A 20,688-nucleotide genomic window follows, 5' to 3' on the forward strand; every position below is an offset into this window, starting at 1 on the left:
ATTTATCTGTCTTTTTCCATTCACTTTTGTTAACAGGTCTATCTCGATGAGCAACTTGAGATGTATGTTGTGACACTTTATTTACCGATTCTGTAATGGATGGCTTGTTATTTTTATTGCCAAGTTCTTTGGAAGCTGAGACAGACCTCTCAATGCCCCTTGCTATTTCTAAAGTCTCATTTAGTGAAGGATTTCTACAACATAATATTTTCTTCTGAACTTCGTTGTTAAAACAATTCACAACTATTGGTACCTTAAATAGTGTTCAATAGGACCTTCAAATTCACAAGAAGCAGCAAGAATTCTTAATTCTGCTAAGAAAGTGTCAATGCTCTCATGTTCTCTTTGTTTTCTAGTATAAAACTTATGTCTTTCAACAATAGTACTTGGCTCATCTTTAAAATGTCTTTCCAATCTCACTACAGCCTCAGTGTATTCATTCCAATCATCAGAGGGTGGACGAATAACCTAAGGTTGATCAAAAATTCTCTGTCCTTCTGCACCTAAAGCATTGTATAGCATAGCATGTTTTCGTACTGGAGGAAACTTTACTCCATCAATTGCTATAATATAGCTGTTAAAAGATTTATACCACTAAGACCATTTAATTTTGGGTGTACCAGGCTCAGGGAGAAAAGGTGAGGAAAGAACTGCGGTTTGAATAGCAATAACCTACAATAAACACAGTGAGATAAATAAAAATTAATAAAAATCAAACAAGAAAATTATTAGTAATAACGTCATGAAAGGATAACATGAATGGAAACAAAGAGCAACAAAGAAGTTTAAATTTCAATATTGTAGTTAAAGTTTAGGCACTTACTGTTTAAGTAAAAATAGTAAATAAGCTTTCTTTAAATGAAACTTGCGTAAAAAGAGAGGCTGTAAGCATCAGTATATTAAACAGGAAGCTGTGTACATCAGCGTAGAAATGCACCGTTTGTTCAAAGGCTTCAAATCATAGTTACGAATTTGGCGCTTTAAATCACACAACGTTATGGCTTTAATGTGTAAGTAAACAAAATAGCGACGCCGGATATCCAGTGTATCACCGTGGTTGCTAGGTGATAAAGAAAATGACTGCCACGTTGAATGCGTCGCGTAATGACGCGATGACTTGATGACTTGTAATGCGTGCAGACAAGTCAAAGAGTTCTAGTTAACGAAGACATTCGATGACGGTGCTGGAAGGCTCACGGAGAATTCCTGAAGTGATCGGTGAGCAAGCTCTAGGCATGGAAGTTGACGAAATGGAAGGCTCACGAGAAAGTTCTTGGAATGACCGGTAAGCTTTTGATGGAAATTTTAAGTCTCCACAGAGTTTCAAAAATATCCAAGTGTCATCAGATGAATTTTAGAAGCAAAAATATTTAATAACACAGCTTATTTAGAAAATATGTAGATTTCTTCAAACTCGCATAGAAAAAACAAAAACTTAAAATCATGTAGTTCTCAGTAGAATTAGGAAGTAAGTCCAATGCGTAATGATAAAATTGATTTGTAAGTCAGTATCTACGAGCATGCATGAATAATGTTAAGGAAATGCAGCAAAGCTCCCAGTAGAGGCAAATTATGAATTCAATGTGCTACGAGCTTGCATCGATAATATTAAATAAATGCAGCGACGCTCCCAGTATAGTTAGATCATGAATTCAAAGCACTACGAGCCTGCATTGATGACATTAAACAATTGCAGGGAAGCTCCCAGTAGAGTTAAATCAATCAATGCGCAATTTAATTTCTACGAGCTTATGAATGTAAGTATTCATCAATTAAACAAAGCTCTAAGTAGGAATACATTAAAATGAACTTATCTTGAAAAATAGATGAATATCTTCTTATAGATCAGCAAGTTGAAGAATTTAAGAATGGAGACCTTCATTCAGTAATCAAGAAACACTGTAGTTCTGAGAGGATCTTCTAAGAGGCCAAAAAAAACAATGGGTTCAAAGAGTGCTGACTTGACCACCTCGTCGCCAAATTTATGTTGTATCCGGAGATGAGAAGAAGAGTAGTAAATCAGAACAAGATGTATTCTTATACAAGTACAGCACTCAGATCCAAGCAGAGTTTCTTCTTTCAGCTCCAGCCTTAAACTGACAAGCAAGAGCCCAACATTCTATACTGCTAAGCAACACCTAATTAAAAGATGCATTAATAACACAACATTGTTAAAGATACATGTCCGTCTAATGTACAAATAAATTGAATAAAAACATAAACAGAATAATAAATAAACAAAATACAGAAATAGGATATACCAAGCACCATATATTGAAGAGCTGTACATGAATAAAGAAGTTAACTTGGAAAGAAAGCGTCTAAGCGAAGTTAATTACAACATAATTTGGTGACGATTGGTTAGTCGAGCAGGTTCAGGTCTCTTCGTACGTGGATGTGAACCTGCGTGTCAAAAGCACTCAGTTAAATTGAGCATTGCACAGTGCTTTTGGTGGCTGTTTGTGTAAAGATTTTGTCTATGTGTGCCTCAACATTGAATTCTAAGTATTTGAGGTAATGTAATGGGAGTGCAGCCACCATTGTCACACCCGCTTTGCAGTCAAGTAATTTAGGCCATTGAAAATGTGACTGAAGAGCGGCTATTGAGGGAATGAGCAGCTGAGGCAGTGAGAGGGGAGCTTTCTTTGAACGATCTAAAAGGGACTCTACCTATAACTGGAAGTGGCGTTCACGTGATATGGCTGTCAGAAGTTGAAAAGAGGAGAGCGGCCATTGAGCGCCAGGGCTTGTCGAGCAGCAGTTTTGGATCATAAAGCAAAACCACCGCTTACAGCAGCACTAGAAACCGTAATGTTGTGCCACTCAACTCAGTGCAACAGGCGTTCATTAAGCAATCGGCCTCGAAAGGGTGAAGAAAAAATCAGCTGCGGGAAGCGAGTAAAACCGATCGATGAGCACAGGGGTGTTCAAAGGGGAAAAGGGGCAGCCACACCTGCTGCCATCTATTGCAGGAGGAGCTGAGAAAATGAAAGGATTTGTGCTGAAAGAGGAGCAGAGGTGTGCCTTAAGGCAAAGCCACACCCTGTAATGCTCATTTCACAAGTGTTGGAATTAAAGAGGAAGTGTCTACAATATTGGAACAGTACTGCATTTCTGTTGGGGAAAAAAAAAATCACAGGGTGATGTTTGTATGGTCTCAAAGCAGTAATCGCAAGTAAACACAATCTCAAAGCATTGTAATTGGTACATACGTACAGAACATTCACCAGTAATGTCTTGGGTGTTAAAAGGTGACATCAAGAATGGACGTCACTGTAGTTTCTCCACCTCCAAGTTTTTTTTTTATCTGAACCAGGGATCCCATCCTATGAATGGGTGCATGTGTTTGATAATTATTTGGATGCACAAGTATTCAGTTCAAGCAGGAAAATAGTGATTCTACCTACCAGCCTTGGAAAAGAGGGTCAACATATATTTAAGTACCTTCCTGTTGCAATGGATAGTCAGGATTAACCTACAGAGGGTGTGTCTATAGAAGCTTGGATGAGGTTAGAAACGATTTGCAAAAGAGACCAATGTAGTGATGAAAAGGTATAGGTGTATACTCTATCACAGAGGGTTGGAGAATCCATAGATAAATTCATCACTAGACTACGTGAACTGTCACTTAAGTGAAGGTTTGACACAGTGGTTGAAGAAATAATAAGGGATCATTGATTGTTCAGTGCAGATGTAGGAAAACACAGGAGCGTTTGGGGCCGCCAAAGATCCGACGCTGAAGGATGCACTTGAGATTGCAAAAATAGTAGAGGCGTCAGAGTACTATATGAAGGTAATGGATTGTAGAGACTGTAAAGTTAATGCCAAGGGTAAGAGTGACACTTCAAGAGTGGACAAAGTGGACGAGAAGGTAGCAGTGATGTCCAAATGTAACACAAAGGGAGGAAAGAATTTTCCTGGAAATTAAAACTGCCAGGAACTGGATGTGGAGCAAGTGTGGGATTAACTACCATAACTCAGCAGAAGACAGCCCAGAGGCCAGATAGTGCTATTTGTTGGTACATTAGGTGAGGTTGACATATGCACAGAATGAGTTTTGTATGCTGGGGAGTTAGACAGTGAGGACAGTGTGAGGAACAGGCCCAAGGCAGAATTCATCATTGGTGACAAGAAAGAGGAGTTGATGGTGGCTTCGGATTCATTATATACTATTTTACTCAAAGGTTTGTTCCAGTAGGAGATGCTCAATGTAATATTGTTACCATAAGATATCAATCCTGGATAACATCAAAGTGAATAAATAGATATTTTAATACAGACATTCGTTTAAAAAACAGGCTTGTTAAAGGCAAACTCTATGTGGCTGTGTTGGGACCACCCACATTGGGTTGGTACCACCAGTATGACGTCCATATAAAAATTGATCCTCATGCAGCAGTACAGGTAGTGGTGGTAGAGGAGTTAAGAGTGGAAGATATAGTACTGGAAGGTGCTAAGGAGGTGTTCAGAGAGGGGGTAGAGCACTTAAAGGGCATGTAGATAAAATATGTGTTGAACAAGGAGCCATGCCAATCCAGCAGAAGGTTAGGCGGGTTCTGATAATGGTAAGCGATGAAGTGAAGAAAATGTTGAATGAAATGTTGGGCAATGGAATAATAGAACCTGTTGAAACGTCTGCATGGATCTATCCAGTGGTTATCACCAAGAACGCTGGCAGCAAATTGCGTTTTTGCTTTGATTTAAGGAGCCTTAACCAGAGCATTGTTTCAGTTACATTTACTTTACCGAATATCAACAAGCTAGTCTTGTTGTTGCACGGAGGAAAGTACTTTTCCAAATTGGACCTGCAGCATGCATACCGCCAAATTCGATTCCATGATTCTTCTAAACCCTTGAACGCTTTTATTACAATGAAGGGCACTTTACAGTTCACAAGGATGCAATTTGGGCTGTCATCCGCGGCAAGGATCTTCCAGAGGATGGTGATCGAAGTATTCAAGTGCTAAAAGAACATCATTTATTTCCAATATGATATTTAGTTTTTGGAGATAGTGTAAGCAGTTACAGCAAAGCTTTGAAGCTTTGAAAGAGACATTAGCCAGACTGAGTCTGGGTTAATGCTATGCAGAGAAAAATGAGCTTCCCAAGTCACCTAGGTCGAATATGTAGGACACGTTATCACTTGAAGGAGTGAAACCAAAAGAAGGTTTACTTGCATCAATAAGATTAGCACCAGTCCCCCACACCCACAATAAGGACCAATTATGATCTTTTATTGGTCTATTTGAGTATTACTGAAATTTGTAAAGAACGTTGCTAGCAAAATAGAGTATTTGAAAATTCTCATGAGGAAAGGTGCAAGTTTTGTTTGATGAACAGATCAGTAAAAAGTGTTTTGAAAATAGAAAGGAAGAAATTTGTGGTGCAGTTATTCTCATACCTTTTTGACCTCAATGAAAACACCATTGTAACGGTGGATGCTAGTGAAACTCGCATTTGTGCAGTATTGTTGCATTAGGGGAGATCTTCGGAAGAAACTGTAGCTTTTGCCTCCCGCTCTTTGACTGTTGTTGAGTGTCATTACTCTGTTATAGAGAAAGAGACTTTGGCAGCAGCTTGAGGTGTAGAATATGTCAATACGTATATATTGGGTCACAAGTTTTTTCTTTGCACTGACCACAAGCCACTGTTAAAGATTTTGTCTCCAAGTGAGGTAGGAAAAGGGTCTGCAAGACTTGTACGTTTGACTTCTAGGTTGCAAGAATACAACTTTATTGTTGAGTATATAACTGGTTGACGGAATGTACCAGCAGATTGCTTGTCATGGTTACCCTTGAATTGGAAGTGTGTGGGGGAGGTAGGGGTGACTAAATGTGCAAGGGTCGGGCAGTGGCCAATGTGGAGGAGGATGTACAGTGGAGCCGGGGAACAGTTGGCAAACAGGAATAGTTATGTGGAGAGTGATTTGGTGTTGAAGACAGTTCTAAATCTGATACATAATGGTGATCGAAGAGAGAGACCATACCCAATGGATTTAGCCCTTCACTAAAATCTTGTATGAATTGTCAACAGTAACAGTCAAAGTTATTATGCATTGTCACAAGATTGTTCCTCCCCATGGCATTTGCAGTAGATTTTTTGATTTAGCACATGAAGGGCATCTGGGGCAGACAGTAACAGAAAAGCGGTTGAGATGTGAGTTTTTGTGGGCAAGTTTGGATAGTGATATGGTAGAATGGGTTGAAAGATGTGTTGAATGCAGTGAGTGCGAGAAGGGATTAAAAATTGGTGCTCAAGTTGTAACGAGTAGTATTCACGATCCTGGTCAGGCGTGGCATAGAGTATCTGAAACACAAATTAACCGGGTTAGGTTCAAATCAAACTGCACAGCCAAACTCAAATGAATCCAATCCATCAAATAGTCATAGTGTATGCCTTGACTTTATTGGACCTTTATAGGTGTGATCATAACTAGGTGTGGTATTGTCTTAATGGATGTTCACTCCTGGTGGTTGATCGTGGGATTGCTTCCTGAGAACACTACGGAAGTCACAATACTGATTTTGTGTGAGAATTTCAGAGAAGGCTACCCTGCCTTTCTTTTAACTGACAATGGAACTCAGTTAACTTCTTATGAGATGAGAGAATTTTTGAGTTTCTGTATAATTATACAGCACTTTACAATCCCCAATCGAATGTGGAGAAGTGTGGCTCAAATGGTTAGAGCGGCAGACCCTGATGCAGAGGTCTGGTCCGGGACCAGGGTTCAATACCTGATGATTCTCGCCTCAGTGCCTATTCTAATCATGGGTCCCACTCTGCAACTCTGGGCAATAGCTTGCTTAATCTCCACAACGGCCCCAACAGTGCTTGGATGCCTGGCTTCACCTTGGGGGTGCCCAGGAGTGGACATTCCACAGGGAAAAACCAGGAAGGGTTCCTAAGCGGTATACGGACAGCGCCGGGACACCTCCGTTGGAGGTAGCTGTGCGCTTTACAAATGGCATTTACATTACATTACATTACATTGTGGAGAGAGCCAACCGCATGGTTAAAGGTGCAAAAGAATTGATTTTGGCCAATAACTTGGAAATAGAGGAGGTCATTTTGAGTTTGGTGTGGGCATATTGCACCACGGAGAGTGCTACTACCAGTTGGGTTCCCTTTTGTGCCATGAGAGGGAGGAAAGCTACACTCAAATAAATAACAATTTGGATAAGGGACCTGGTTAATAGAAAATTTGAGAGAGTTAGGAGTGAGAAAGATGTTCCCTGTTCGTCTGGTGAGGTTAAGGATACACTACGAGTCAACCAAGATGATTGTGTCAAAGTGAGGTTGGGGTGTTTCAGGAGTGGATTGAGCAAGATCTGTGGCCCTTTTCAAGTCAAGCAAGTAAATCACTGGCATGTAGTGTTGACTAATGGAGAGAGATGGAATCTCAGAAGGGTGACAAAATATTGTTCTGCTGACAAGTCAGCAAAGATGAGAGAGGATGGAGATGCGTGTAGTGGTCACGTGTTAGTGCAGGATCTCCAGAGGTTGGGCGGGTCACAGGTAAATGGTGAAATAAGAGTTGTAGGGCCAGGAAGTGATAATTTAGGAAGTAACCACGTTTTTGGTGAAAATGTAATGGATACACCATGTTCTAATAGATCCCCGTGAGTTAGGAGGCCTCCTAGTTACTTTTTTGTGGTTGAGTAATCCTTTTACTTCATACCTTCTGTAATTTGCAGGTTCTTAATGCCTTTTGAGTTCTATTATCAAAAGTGCTCAAGAGATTTCAAATCGCTTCAAATGTATTTTTATAGATTCAGTGTTTCATTTATAGTGTATATGATCTTCAATTAACATCTTAAGTTTAATTTATGCTTTCAACCTTTATATAGTTACACGTTTAGTTTCATCTTATGTCAAAGTTTTCAGATCTATTCAATTTGCTTTTCTTTTACGTTTGATGGAAGGGATATATGTTATGATATTGTATTATGTTTTACACTGCTAGTATAGCATTTAGAACTTTGAGCCATGACTATTCTGTTGTAATGGTGCTTCCCTCAGAACCCAGCAGCTTTGGCAGTTGTGCTGGCTGATGGGAAGAGTACCACGCATTGAAGAGCTGTACATGATCAAAGAAGCTAACTTGGAAAGAAAGTGTCTAAGTGAAGTTGGTTATACGACATAATGGCTTCTTATAGAATAGACAATGTTAGAATGCTGTCTTAGTTGGAAGGGACTTAGTTTGAGGTCATGATGTTGGTAGGTACATCATGTGGTAGGAGTTTGAAGGAAGACCATTTGGGAGAATAACAATGAAACAGGAGTCAGCGTGAATGTCAGTTTCGACAAACCATTGTTTTCTTAAAAAGTACATGTCAGATTCTTTAATTTAGGTACTAGAAATCATAGAAAATTATGTAAAAATTCCTGTTTGATCACAAGTCTTGGAAAATTGATATATACATTTCAAAATGGGTGCACTTGGATGATCGAGTACATGATTATTCCATCTGATGGCATTCTGTAACAGATGGTACTGCTATTTCAGAAGCAGTCATGCTTATCTTATGAAAGTTTTGGATTGAAAAATGTGTTTTGTTAGGCATGCTGGCCTTGTGTTCTTACTTTTACTAAAGTGGACAGAGGGCTCTTAAATATTACGAGTGTCACTGTTTTATTTAAAAAAATGTCTGTATGTACACGTGCATTTAGTAGCACATAAGTGATTTGCAGTTTACAGAGTTATAAACTAACAACATTTCAGGTTTTATATTGATGCTGTCCATGCAGTACGGCCATGGTAACAGCCATGGCAACTGTGGATAATGCAGTATGCAGCATCTCCTTGGTTTACAATTAGCTTGAATGTAAAGTTAATGGTGAACAATGACTTCTTCCTCTCTGCCAAGTACAGCTTAATTGCTCTAAGTCCACTTGAGAGGGAGAGAGCGGTGATTACACATAGTATAGACCTGTGCGTAAAGGAAGGCAAGACAGGTAGATTATACTACCTAGTGCCCGGTTGCTGTGGTCTTCACACTTTTGATGATGCAGTTCCATTTAATTTGTACACCAGTGAAATTAATCTTTCAATTTAAGACAATGTATCCATCCAGATAGTAGATTAAGTTAAGTTTCAGTGATCTCAATACAATGTGTGTTTTTCTTCTGTCACAAAAGCACCCCAGGTTTCACGTTTTATGACTATATGTTGTAGTAGATTCCACTTTGCAATGTGGTGCATAGATTAGGATTCTATGAAATTAAAGTCCACGTCTATAAAAAAACAACAATAGGTCTCACATTTTTTGGAGTTGGAGCTATTGGCATAGATCAACAGATACAGAACAGAAATTGCCCTTTGCAGGTGTAGAAAAGAGCATTGCTCCGTGAAACTGCCTGAAAGCCTAAAACTATGTTGATAGCCTACAAAATAAAAAGACAGATCAGCATGACAAGGAGCAACCATGGACGTATTGGGAGGACCAACGCTACCAAACAGTGAGTGAAATCCCCTGTGCGTGACCCAATCATGCAAAGGCGGGAGACTCGGACCCAATGCACCAACAAAAACCTAGTATTTCTAAATGGCACAACAACTAACAAATGACCATTCATGGGCATGCCAAAAGCCGATGGAGATAACAGGTCTTGCAGACAGCGCATGACCGCTGCCTAAGCTCGACCTAAAAAGTGTAGTATACAATAAGATAGTAATGTTTAACAATATTTTATCCAGTAAATGTAGTGTTTACTAATTAGTTTTAAAGTTGGCTTTTGCAAGTAAGCTACAAGGGGCTATTTCTTTCAGCGTTTGTGATTATACTGCACTAAAATGCAAATGATATGAGTTTTACATTTTTGCCTTTTCAGCCTCTGTACTTTGTCAAGTTGAACCTGTGGGGCGATGGTTTGAAGCATTTCTTAAGCGGCGAGACAGAAATGTGTCTGCTTCATTCCAAGAGTTGGAAGATGAGGAGGAGTTGTCAGAGGAGTCGGATAATGAAGAATTACAGCTGGAAGAGTTTCCAATGCTGAAGACCCTTGATCCAAAGGACTGGAAGGTACGGGGCATAGTTTCTGCATTGTTGTTTATGCTGGTAGTACGTGTATTTTTCATTTAAAGTCAGTGTCCTGAACCGTTACTGTTCTTTATTGCAGTGGTTCTTAAACTTCTGACTACTGTTGATCCCCACTTAATCTTTACTGAAATCCGGGTACCTCCACTAAATCATATGTTGAATCCAGGGACACATCGTCCTCGTTCATCACCCAGCGATACTTGTTTGAGGTTCTCCTAGCTGTATTCAGATTCCTGCATTCACGTTTTTGATGTTTTCGGTTTCCTTCCAACCTGACATCATGACCAGTAATGCAGAAAGGTTGAAGGTTTCAAATGTTCTCAACCAAACAAATGCAAGAGCAATTCCATATTTTAACTTTAATTGGAGAGTGAGTCCTCCCACATACTTCATACGTGAATAGATGGGGTTTTCTGCTCCCCAACCCTTGTCGCTCAAATTAAACACACCACGTACCTGGGGAAAACGCTATCTGACCACAACCCCCTAGAGATCACCTTTTTCTGGGGGAAGATCCCCTCTTCAATCCCAACATGGAGGCTGTGCCTGCAATTTCTAGAGGACTCAGTGTTCTGCACTACTCTGGCCACAACCATTACTAATTACTTCAGTGAAAACCCAGACACCGCGTCCTCACGCGTAACGGAATGGGAAGTATTTAAGACCGTTCTGAGAGTGGTGGCTATTAGTACCATAGTGGGAGCCCAACACATGATCAGTACTGAACTACAGGAAGTGGAAGATAAACGAGGCAGGTTTGAGCAGGAAGCGGTCTCTGACCATACTAAGGAGGCAACCCTACAAGAAGCACGTATATCGCATGCAGAATTAATTGAGCGACTACGGGTTATAGATCTCCAATCATACACGCAAGAGAAACATGCTAAGGCCGATAGATCAGGCACTCTCCTGGCCAAAATATTACGAGATGCGTCATCCCCCACCCCCATCCATGAGGTTAGAACACTAGAGGGCACAATAATGAACTCGCAAGCAGATATCATTCTGGTGTTCAGGGAATACTACAAAACACTATGTGAGGCCCCTGTGGACTCTGAGAAGGGGAGGTGGGGAGGCAACTATCGCAGCATTCATGGATGACCTTAAATTTCCCCAGCTAACCCAGACACACCAAAAAGAGCAAGGAGCACCTATATCCTAAATGGAGATCAAGGATGCAATTAAGGACCTACCTCCAAATAAAACTCCGGGAATAGATGCCCTCCCAGTGGAGTACTACGATACTTTTTCGACCGCGCTGGTTTCCTCCTAGAGCGCCTTTACCAGTCAGCTTTAGATACTAGGTGCCTCCCACCCCCCAAGCACTGGTCACTTCCCTTCACACGCCAGGCAGGGACTCTACTGATATCTCTGGGTACCGGCCACTCTCACTATTGAACACCGAATACAAAATCTTAAATAAAATAGTCTCTGCGCCTACTCCCCTTCCTGCCACAACTTCTACATATAGACCAATGTGGTTTTGTACCAGGGCTTAGCACTTCTCTTAATATCAGGCGCCTGCACCTTGTGGTGACCGCCTCAGCCTATCCTAGGGCAGGGTGCATCTCATTAGACCGGAGGCAAACGTTTGATGCCCTCAGCTGGAAGGACATGCTGGCAACACTTGCGAAATTTGGCATCCCTCCGGCCTATATATACTGGGTTAAGCTATTATACACGGCACCCACAGCAAGAGCCCGGACAGGAGTACACATCTTACAGTCTTAACCAATCAGCTGTGGTACACGGCAAGGCTGTCCGCTTTCACCACTATTATTTGTATTCGTACTTGAGCCCCTAGCTATTAAGCTTCCGACAGAGGCAGGTAGGGTATGGTGTTTGTATCAGTGACACTACACACACCCTGTCATTATATGCAGATGACATTATCCTTTATCTACACAATCTTCAGGGTAACCTTGGACCTATTCCATGCCTCTTCACCCAGTTCCAAAGTGTCTCTGGCCTTACCATTAATGAGACCAAATCAAACACATTTTATTTTCATGCTGCGGAACAACAAGAGCTTATCCGCTTTGACCCTCTAACGCTCCCGATTGCACCCACCACTTTTAAATATTTAGGTATACGAATATATAGCGGCCCACAGGAGTTACTGTACGGCAACCTCTTGCGGGCAGTTAAGGTACTCAAGTAGCTTTTTGGACGTCACTACCACTGTCTGTGGCGGGGAGAGTGGCCATTGCCAAAATGGCCATGCTCTTGAGACTGCTAAACTATTTAACCTATCTACCCATTGTGATTTCGACTTTTATCTTTAAAACCCTGAATACTCTCCTGCTGGAGCTAATATGGGGGAAGGGCCGCAGGAGTGTGGGGCTCTCGAAACTTCAGCTGGGATCGGAAAAAGTGGGCATGGGGTCCCAGATTTTAGGGCATATTGCTAGGCGAGCCAACTGCAGTGGTTAGCGTACTGGCTTGCTGAGCATAACCTCCATTATATAGGGGTCACACAGCAAGCGTTAGCTCAAGGTGCCCTCCTTACTCTATTGTTGGCCAAGGGACGGGCCCTGCCGGCGGCCCACTCACTATTGAAGGTAGCCCTTACCTATTGGAGACGAGCATTACACTACACGAATCAGCGACACCCTTATGCTCCTAACATTACGCTGATTGTGATTGCCACACCCACAGAAGTAATCACCGCCCGGAGTACAGGAAGATGTGAACACTGTTGGTATGCTATTCGATGAGAGTATGCCATTAGACCATGCCAACTTTGCCAGGGAACAGGGGGTGCCATGATCCCTTTATATACTGCATACACACATCACTAAATACGTCAAACAGTATTGGGCACCAAAAAATAAAAAGCCCCCCACGAACAAGCTGGTACATACACTACACCTAATGGGTATTGGGCGTCACTTGACTTGGTGGTTGTATAGAGGCATTCGCTCCCATGCAGGAGTCTCGCAGGAGGCACTTAGAGCAAAGTGGAGTGTGGACATTGGGTGGGATTGATCGAACAAGGAATGGGACTTCCTTCTGGGGTATCCTAAGAAAGTGTCCAGAAATTCTAAGTTTAAATTCATCCAGTATATGGTGCTACATAGGGCCTATATTACGCCATGCGCTTACACAGAATATATCTGGAAGCGAAAGCCCATTGCCCACGATGTCTTTCACACAATGCCGTTCTCATACACATGCTGTGGGCTTGCCCGCACCTGTCAGCCTTCTGGGCCAACATCATAGGGATCCTAAGGACTGTAACGGAAATTGCAGGATGGGACACAGCAGCATACTCTATATTGGGTCTAGGGCGCAATCACAAGAAGCAGACAGTACAAGCCTGATTTGCCAACCTCCATGAGGTGGAAGTCTACTGTGCCCCAGGCGGCGCTTGGCTGGCATGGGGGAGAGCAGAGAGTGCAGCAATCAGTCATAAAGAGAATAGGGGCTTACGGGAGACTCTGATCTCACTGGACTGGGATTCAAAATTAGTCATTTGAACACCCACTAACATGATATACTGTAGGAGATAGCATCACAGACCACACTAAGCGTAGGTACTGTGCCAGAGCTCCACCTTTTACTCTGCTGACCGAATATAAACATCTGCACGCTGTGCTGCTAGGACTGCATATACAAATATACTAGTCCTATGTCCCGCAGTGCATACAAGCGTGAAGGAGTGAGTCAAGTAGGGTGGGTGGGGAGGGGGTAGGTAGGGGTGAAAGGGACTGGGGTGTTGGTTGGGGAACATTGTTTTGATATGCATACTGTTACCGTGAACCATTCGGCAAGCAATATGATGGCAATACTTTGACAGTTAACCACAGACCTTTTAGCTGTTATGGCTTTAGTGGATTATGTCATACATTCCGGATAGTTCATTTTCTTTGTGACTAACAGTATGCTCCTAACTACAGTATAAGTGTGCAATGTCTTGATGTTATTAACGAAAATCAATAAAGTAAAAAAAAACTGGAGTTAGGACCTTGCATGGCTGCCACTGTTTGACGTTTCATATAGGGTGGACCTGATATTGGGATTTGGATGGTTTGGCCCTGTCATGGATTTATGCGATCGGGCCAATTTAGGAACTACTGCTAAGGACTGGGCTGTAAGATTACAGTTTTTCAAGCTGGTCTGTCTTTGTGAGACTTGAGTTGCCTACGTACTTGTGGATCATGATGTCCTGCGAGGTTAGCATTTCTTTACAGTTTTAAGACTCCAACCCGACACACCATTTCATACCTCACTACTTTTTAAAACATTTTTTTAATCTGAAATGAAATCCAACTAGTATTTTTCTTGCCTTCCCACTGGCCTAACACATTTGCCCTTTCTCCTGCAACCTCTTTGACATTAACCAAGTTACCATTGATGCCGAGATTCTCTCATAATCAGTTTTTTTCATAGTGTCAGACCAAAAAAGCACCCATCATCTCACTCATAAAACAGAGCACCAACAGTTATATTGTGTTCTTTTTTCCCTTTAGCAAGGCATACAAGCTTAAACATGGATTTCATTTCTCTGATAATGCTCAACTTTATTTGAAATAAACTGAAAGTATACCCAGTCGTGTTTAAAACCTAGTATGCTTTTGTTTTGTTTTACTCTACTTTAAAGTCTGTTGCATAAAAATATCACCCTTGCTTGGTGCTCTCGCGTTTTATAACCGAGAGCAACTGTTAGCTAACCCACTGTAATGTTATTTGTTATAACATTGACTCTTCTGCTCCACTCGTAACTGTCACCACCCATTTAGTTTGGTTTTTTATAGATTTGTATGGAGTTATTTCTTTGCCTCCTTTCAGCTACAATTAACGCTGCCTTACTGATTGTGAGTGTAGTGGGGTTCTGTTGCAGCCCCCCCCCCCCAACGCACACACACACACACCTTTTGACTGGCTTTTAATGCAACTTTGATTGTGGAGTACTGGATCTTTGCTGTCCAGGTGCCCAGTACCAGTGTTCTTTCCCTAAAATGATTCCACAATTGGCCCTTCAGGGCCCCTGTAAGTCCCCAGTAAACACTAACTGTGTGCCATGCCAACTACCACAGCCTAAGATATAGATAAGTCACCCCTCTTGCAGTCAGAACCGTGTGCAAACCGCCCGACAATTTTGAAACTAAATAAAATGGCAACAGAATCCACAAGTGTTAGGACAAACACAAAGAGACAAACAAAGAGGATATCGTAAAAAATAAGTCACCCCATCACTCATATTTTAAAGTGAAAGACCAGAGCCCAACGCCCATGGCAGATTCTTGCACAGTACTCTCCCAATCTCAGCAGGAGAACCAAAATTTTCAAGGAGGGCTGGCATCCGGCACTAAGGAAGTAATCCCAAAATAGATTGTGTTAAAAAAATAGATATGATCCCTTACTTAGTATCGAAGAAAACACCATTTCCTCCCCAGAGATTAATAGTCCTACCGATAATCAAAATTCTCGCATTGTCTCTGAGCAACAGATAGCGCCATCTGTTCTCTCACAGGACACTACAGAGACTAACTCAGCCAGACTTGAAAATGCAATGGCGGTAATGTTAACAGAAGTGAGAGAGAGATTTGCGACATCTGAGCTTAATCAGCAGAGAATCCAAGGGTACTGTGAGACCATGAAAGAAAAAAAAATCAACAGCTTGGTAGAGATGGGGCGATGGAATCGGCGCATAAAGAGATTTCTAAAAAAGTGGACTTTAATCAGGAAGAGATACAGAAAATTAAGAAAAATGAAAGGGAGCTCAGAGATAAACTAGAATCTCTTGAAAATAATGTGAGAAGAAATAACATCAGAATTTTAAATGTTCCCGAGGGTCTCGAAGGAGGAGACCTCAAGGAAAAGAGTACATTTCGAATCTGGATTTAGACGTATTAGTACAAGATGTGCATGTGAGAAGTTGGCCTGATATGCAGTGCTCACTATTCTAGTGATCACTATGTATCAGTCCAAACAACCCTTATTGATGATTGGTTGTAAGTCAACCGTAGACCAGCTATCCTAGTAGCATGGACAAGAGCAGTCTATAGGCTAAACTCTAGAGAGCGTGTTAAGCCAGCTGTTATACCATCACATATACCCCTTGAACACCAAGTGAAAGGACACCACACAAGTTGTTATGAAAATAAAAGTATATTTATTTAGAACACAACAGCCCTGGACTCTTTATGAGGACAGGGTGCTAAGCACAATACAAAGCTCTTAGGAAAATACTCGAATCGCACAATTTACACAAATGCCCGAGGGGCACGAAAAACCATATACTCTAAAAGTGGAATGCGAAATTACTAGCAGGTAAGTACTACGCTAATAGGCTTTGGGATCGCTAGGACTTGACTACTGAACCTTCAGATTACTAGCAGGAGGCCTAGGGAGATCGGGTGCAGAGTGTGCACTCTCACGCGGGATGCGGAACAAAGTCTATGGTTGCTAGGAATTACAAAGTTAGTGTTATCGGACGAATCCGACTAGGTAGAGCTGAAACGAAAAAGGATCTGGACCCTTGGATAGCAAAGCTATGCTGGAGCACCGAAATGCTGAGTTTACCTAGCCCAGGGGCTGCGGCTGCATAGGTCTGAAAAGACGTCGGGAATCCTCGTTGCAGTCTATGGAGCCTGAAAGAAGGAGTTGCTGGCAGGCGACCAGTGAAGAGATTCGGATGGATCCAAGCCTGGATCGAAGATGGAAGACACCTGTAAGCGGAGGGGACCAAGTCCTGAATCACTAGCCAGTGATCAGATGGGCACCAGGATGGCACCGGATGGAGTCACCTCGACCAGATGAGTGGGCGACGCTGGGCTCTGCAGTCTCACGGACCAGGAGGCGTTGTCGGCGACCAGGATGGAGGTGCGAGCTGTCCCACGATGGTATCTGCTGTCGACGTCGCTGGACCCAGGATTGGGGCAACAAGTCTTGGCAAATGCAAGCCCACGCGGTTGACTCAAAATGGCGTCTGGAGTGGACCAGGAGGGTCCGGGGTGCTCCTCTGTTGGAGGGGAGCAAGGGCCAGTCTGGAGCAACCAGACCAGCAGTGTTGATGTCGTTCGTCGTCGGGAAGGCCACAAGCCAGCGGGCTAGTAGCCAGACAACGCGGTGAGCAGCAAAGAGCAGAAGGGCCCCACGCAGATCTCGTGGAGGCTGGGAGGCTGAACTTTGGTGCTGGAGCTGCTCAGAGTTGGGGCTTCTCACACCCCAAAGCACTCACTCGAGGATCCCTCGGCGGTCGTGCTGGGCAAGTGTCATGCAGTCTTGAAGATGGCCGGTCCCTCAAGGTCTCGTCGCACCCACGGATCTCAGCTGAGCTGACGATGTGGGTAGAGGTCAGAGGTGCCAGGGAAGCCGGTTCTCGTCGAGCTGGGCAGTCTTGATCCGGAGGAGAGACTTACAGCAAACCGCGATGCTTGGATGGTGCCTGCGGGTGCAGGGTGCCTACTCCTTAGCCACAAGGGAGAGTCTTCTGAAAGGTTCAAGAGTTCTTTCGTGGAAAGTCATCAAGATTCGGAATTATCTAATTTGGAAGGGGGCCCGCTCCTATCTTTATACTAGGAAAAGGGGCTGGCACGCGACTAGGTCCTGCCCATGGGTGGGACCAGGAAGGGGGGTGGTTACACCCTCTCCCATGCCGGACTTTCCCCAGCTCAGGGGCTGGTGTGCCCCTGGAACTGGTTCTAGCCGGCAGATGCATAGTGAGCACCGGGGTGCCACTTGCAGTCACCTTCCTCTAAAGCCCTGCCTACCCAGGATACACATAACCCTGTCTGGGATGGTGCTAGCACCGCCCCTGACAGGAAACCCTTTGTCCAAGCCTCCCTCGCTGGAAGGACTCCCAGCAGTAGGAGGTCAGACTTGTGTCTGTGGTGGCAGCATCCATTATGTGATGCTGAGGCTGGAGTTAACTTTAACCGGGGTTCACAGTTGCATACATGTCGTGTCCCTCTAGAAGGGTGAAATGCTAACCCCGTCGCCAGAATTGGCGAGGGGTTAGTATTCCAATTCGTATGACACCTTACTCGACATGTTTTGATAAAGCGATACCAGAGTTAGCATATAACCGCGAGGATTATAATGCACTTAAGAGTATATGGTACGCGTTATCATGGAACAGCTATTAGGACTTGGTTCCGCAAGCTGCAAACGGGCTCGGCTCATGCCAGAGCACCATCTCACACGATTCCGAGCACTCTGCCTTCAGGATTGTCAAGGCCTGCCAGAGGAGTGACTGATAGGAATACGGGTGTCCATTTTAGGGTTAGATATAGGTATACTATATCTAAAGCAAAGGGTGATTACACCACCTTGCCCCAGCTGTCGTGCAGCCAGTTGTGTCAGATTTAGATGGCCAGCCAGGGGTGGCATAATACATGCTGCAGCCCCTGGTAGTCCCTAGGTACACCTATGCCCTGAGGTACAGGGTCTGATAAGGTGGCCCAGTACCAATTGGTAAATGCACCTAAAGTACATGGAATCCATTTTACAGAGAGAGCAGTAGGCCTGGGGCCCTGAATAGCAGGGTCCCAGGTCAACTAAGTCGAAAAACCAGCAAAACACCAGGCAAAAAGTTGGGGGCAACCATAGTCAGGTATCCGCCTTCCTACACAACCCCCCCCCCCCCCCCCCCCCCCCCAAACGAAAGGAGATAAGGCTATCCTTGGCCAGGGAAGCCTATATTGCCTGAGTGGCCATATGAGGTGGTACCTGCACTGGCATGGTTACCACCTATATCATGGTCCACTAAGCAACCCCTCACCCTAAGGGTATCTGAGGGTCTCCACCATGGGGAATCACTACCTGTGGTGTGTTTTGGCAAAGTAAAAGGCTGGTGTGGGAATGGAGTACTGAAGTGAGACTCCACTACTGTTGGGCTCAACTTCCTCCAATTATTATCCACCATATGTGCCTTTCTTTCCAGTACTGAGTTGCTATGAGCTCTCAGGGTCAACCTCTGGCTACCTAAAGCTGGAGGCTGAGTCCCTCTGTTTGGCTTACTGGAGGGACAGGTCAGGTTTGGGGTTTTTAGGCCCCATGTTTGGCTGTACCCAACAGTGTCCAGCTGTGGGAGGTCCCTAACTACTTTTAAGGGGGATCCCTCAGGAGTCTGTTTTATTTTCACTTGGCTAGGTCTACTAGCTTCAGTGATCCTAATCTGTTGATTGGGAAGTTCTTTGGACAGGGGGCCCTTTGGGGTCCACCACTGGCCTCCCTGACCTCTACAGCCCTGGGCTGACTGAGGCAGGGTAGAGAGGGGCAGGTTACCTGCTCCAGACTGGGTCCCACCTTGGAAGGGTACACTGACATCAGGGGCTCTGCCAGGCTAGGCCTGACTACCTCTGGGGCAGTTCCTCCACAAGGGGTCAGATCAGTTCCCTGAGGAGGCTGATCCTTTCCTAGAGTCTGGTGGGAGGGAGATTTCTCTTCCTCCTCAATGCTCTCTGTCTGAGTGGAGTGATCCATAGTTTCAGGCTTCACTACACTATCATCTGTCTGAGTTTGAGCTGCGGCCATCACAACTCCACCAACCTTTTCAGGAAGGGACTCAGTTTTGGTATGGGCTGTGACTATCACAGCCTTGCCAGCCTGTTCAGGAAAGGCATCTTTCTGGGATAGAGCTGTGACTGGCACAGCCCTCCTGACCTGTTCAGGGAGGATATTTTGGACTGGGGCTGTGGCTATCACTGCCCCACTAACCTTACCATGGAGGTTTACCATTTTCAAATGGGTTTCTTGCTCTACCTCAGCCCAGGCTGAGATCTCTAAATCATTCCCCAGTAGGCAATCTACAGACAAGTTTGGTGACACTGCCACTCTCTTGTGGCCAGTGACACCTCCCCAGCTGAGATTTACCACTGCTATGGGATGATCTCTCTGCACTCCATCAATGTTCACTACCTGGTATGTGGCACCAGGTATAAGTTGCCTTGAGGGGACTAGGCTCTCAGTCACCATGGTGATGCTAGCCCCTGTGTCTCTGTAGGCCTCAACTTTTGAACCATTGATGGGGGGCTCCTGTCTGTACCTGCCCAAAGTGTTGGGACAGGCTGTGAAGTTGGCAAACCCCATGCCAGTCTCACAGACAAGAGTATCTAAGTCAGGGGACCTGGTTAGGCCAGAGTCCCCAGGCACTCCCAAAGAAAATGCACCCAGATTCTTGGGGGCACTCCCACCACCTTGGGGATTACTACTAGGAGTAACAGGAGGCTGGGAAGCTTTATTTGGGGGTATTTTCTCCTTATTGTTGTTGGCCTTTGGGCAACTACTGTCACTTTTGTATTGGCCTACCTGTTTGCAGGTATGACAATAAGGTTTCTTTTGGGTTTTGGGAGAAGTCTGGGACCCACCCTTTTCAGAGGAGTGTTGGGGCCCTGATGTGGTTTGATCAGAAGATTTATTACCACCCTTCTCTTGAGACTTGGTTGATTCCTTCTTTTGGTCACCACCCTGGTTCTTAGGCCTGACCCTGGTTCTGACCCATTTGTCTGCCCTCTTACCCAATTCTTGTGGAGAGGTCAGATCAGAGTCTACCAGGTGCTGGTGTAATAACTGGTTCTGACAATTACTTAAGATTTTCTCCCTCATAATTAGATTGTACAATCCTTTGAAATCAGTAACCTTACTTCCCAGTAGCCAGCCTTCAAAAGCCTTAGTGGCACAGTCAACAAAGTCAGTCCAA

At 43.9% G+C, this 20,688-nt stretch overlaps 1 protein-coding gene across 1 annotated transcript in view; it reads left to right on the top strand.

Moving 5' to 3' along the window:
- The window catches only part of DNAJC2 (DnaJ heat shock protein family (Hsp40) member C2), a 321,120-nt gene that overhangs the window by 13,101 nt on the left and 287,331 nt on the right, over positions 1-20,688 (top strand). The window contains exon 2 of the mRNA XM_086967334.1: positions 9,832-10,022. Coding sequence (XP_086823460.1) covers positions 9,832-10,022 — 191 coding nt within the window. The remainder of the gene's footprint in view (positions 1-9,831; positions 10,023-20,688) is intronic.

This window comes from Lissotriton vulgaris, chromosome 1_1 (assembly GCF_964263255.1).
Source record: "Lissotriton vulgaris chromosome 1_1, aLisVul1.2, whole genome shotgun sequence".
Taxonomy (NCBI): Eukaryota; Metazoa; Chordata; class Amphibia; order Caudata; family Salamandridae; genus Lissotriton; species Lissotriton vulgaris.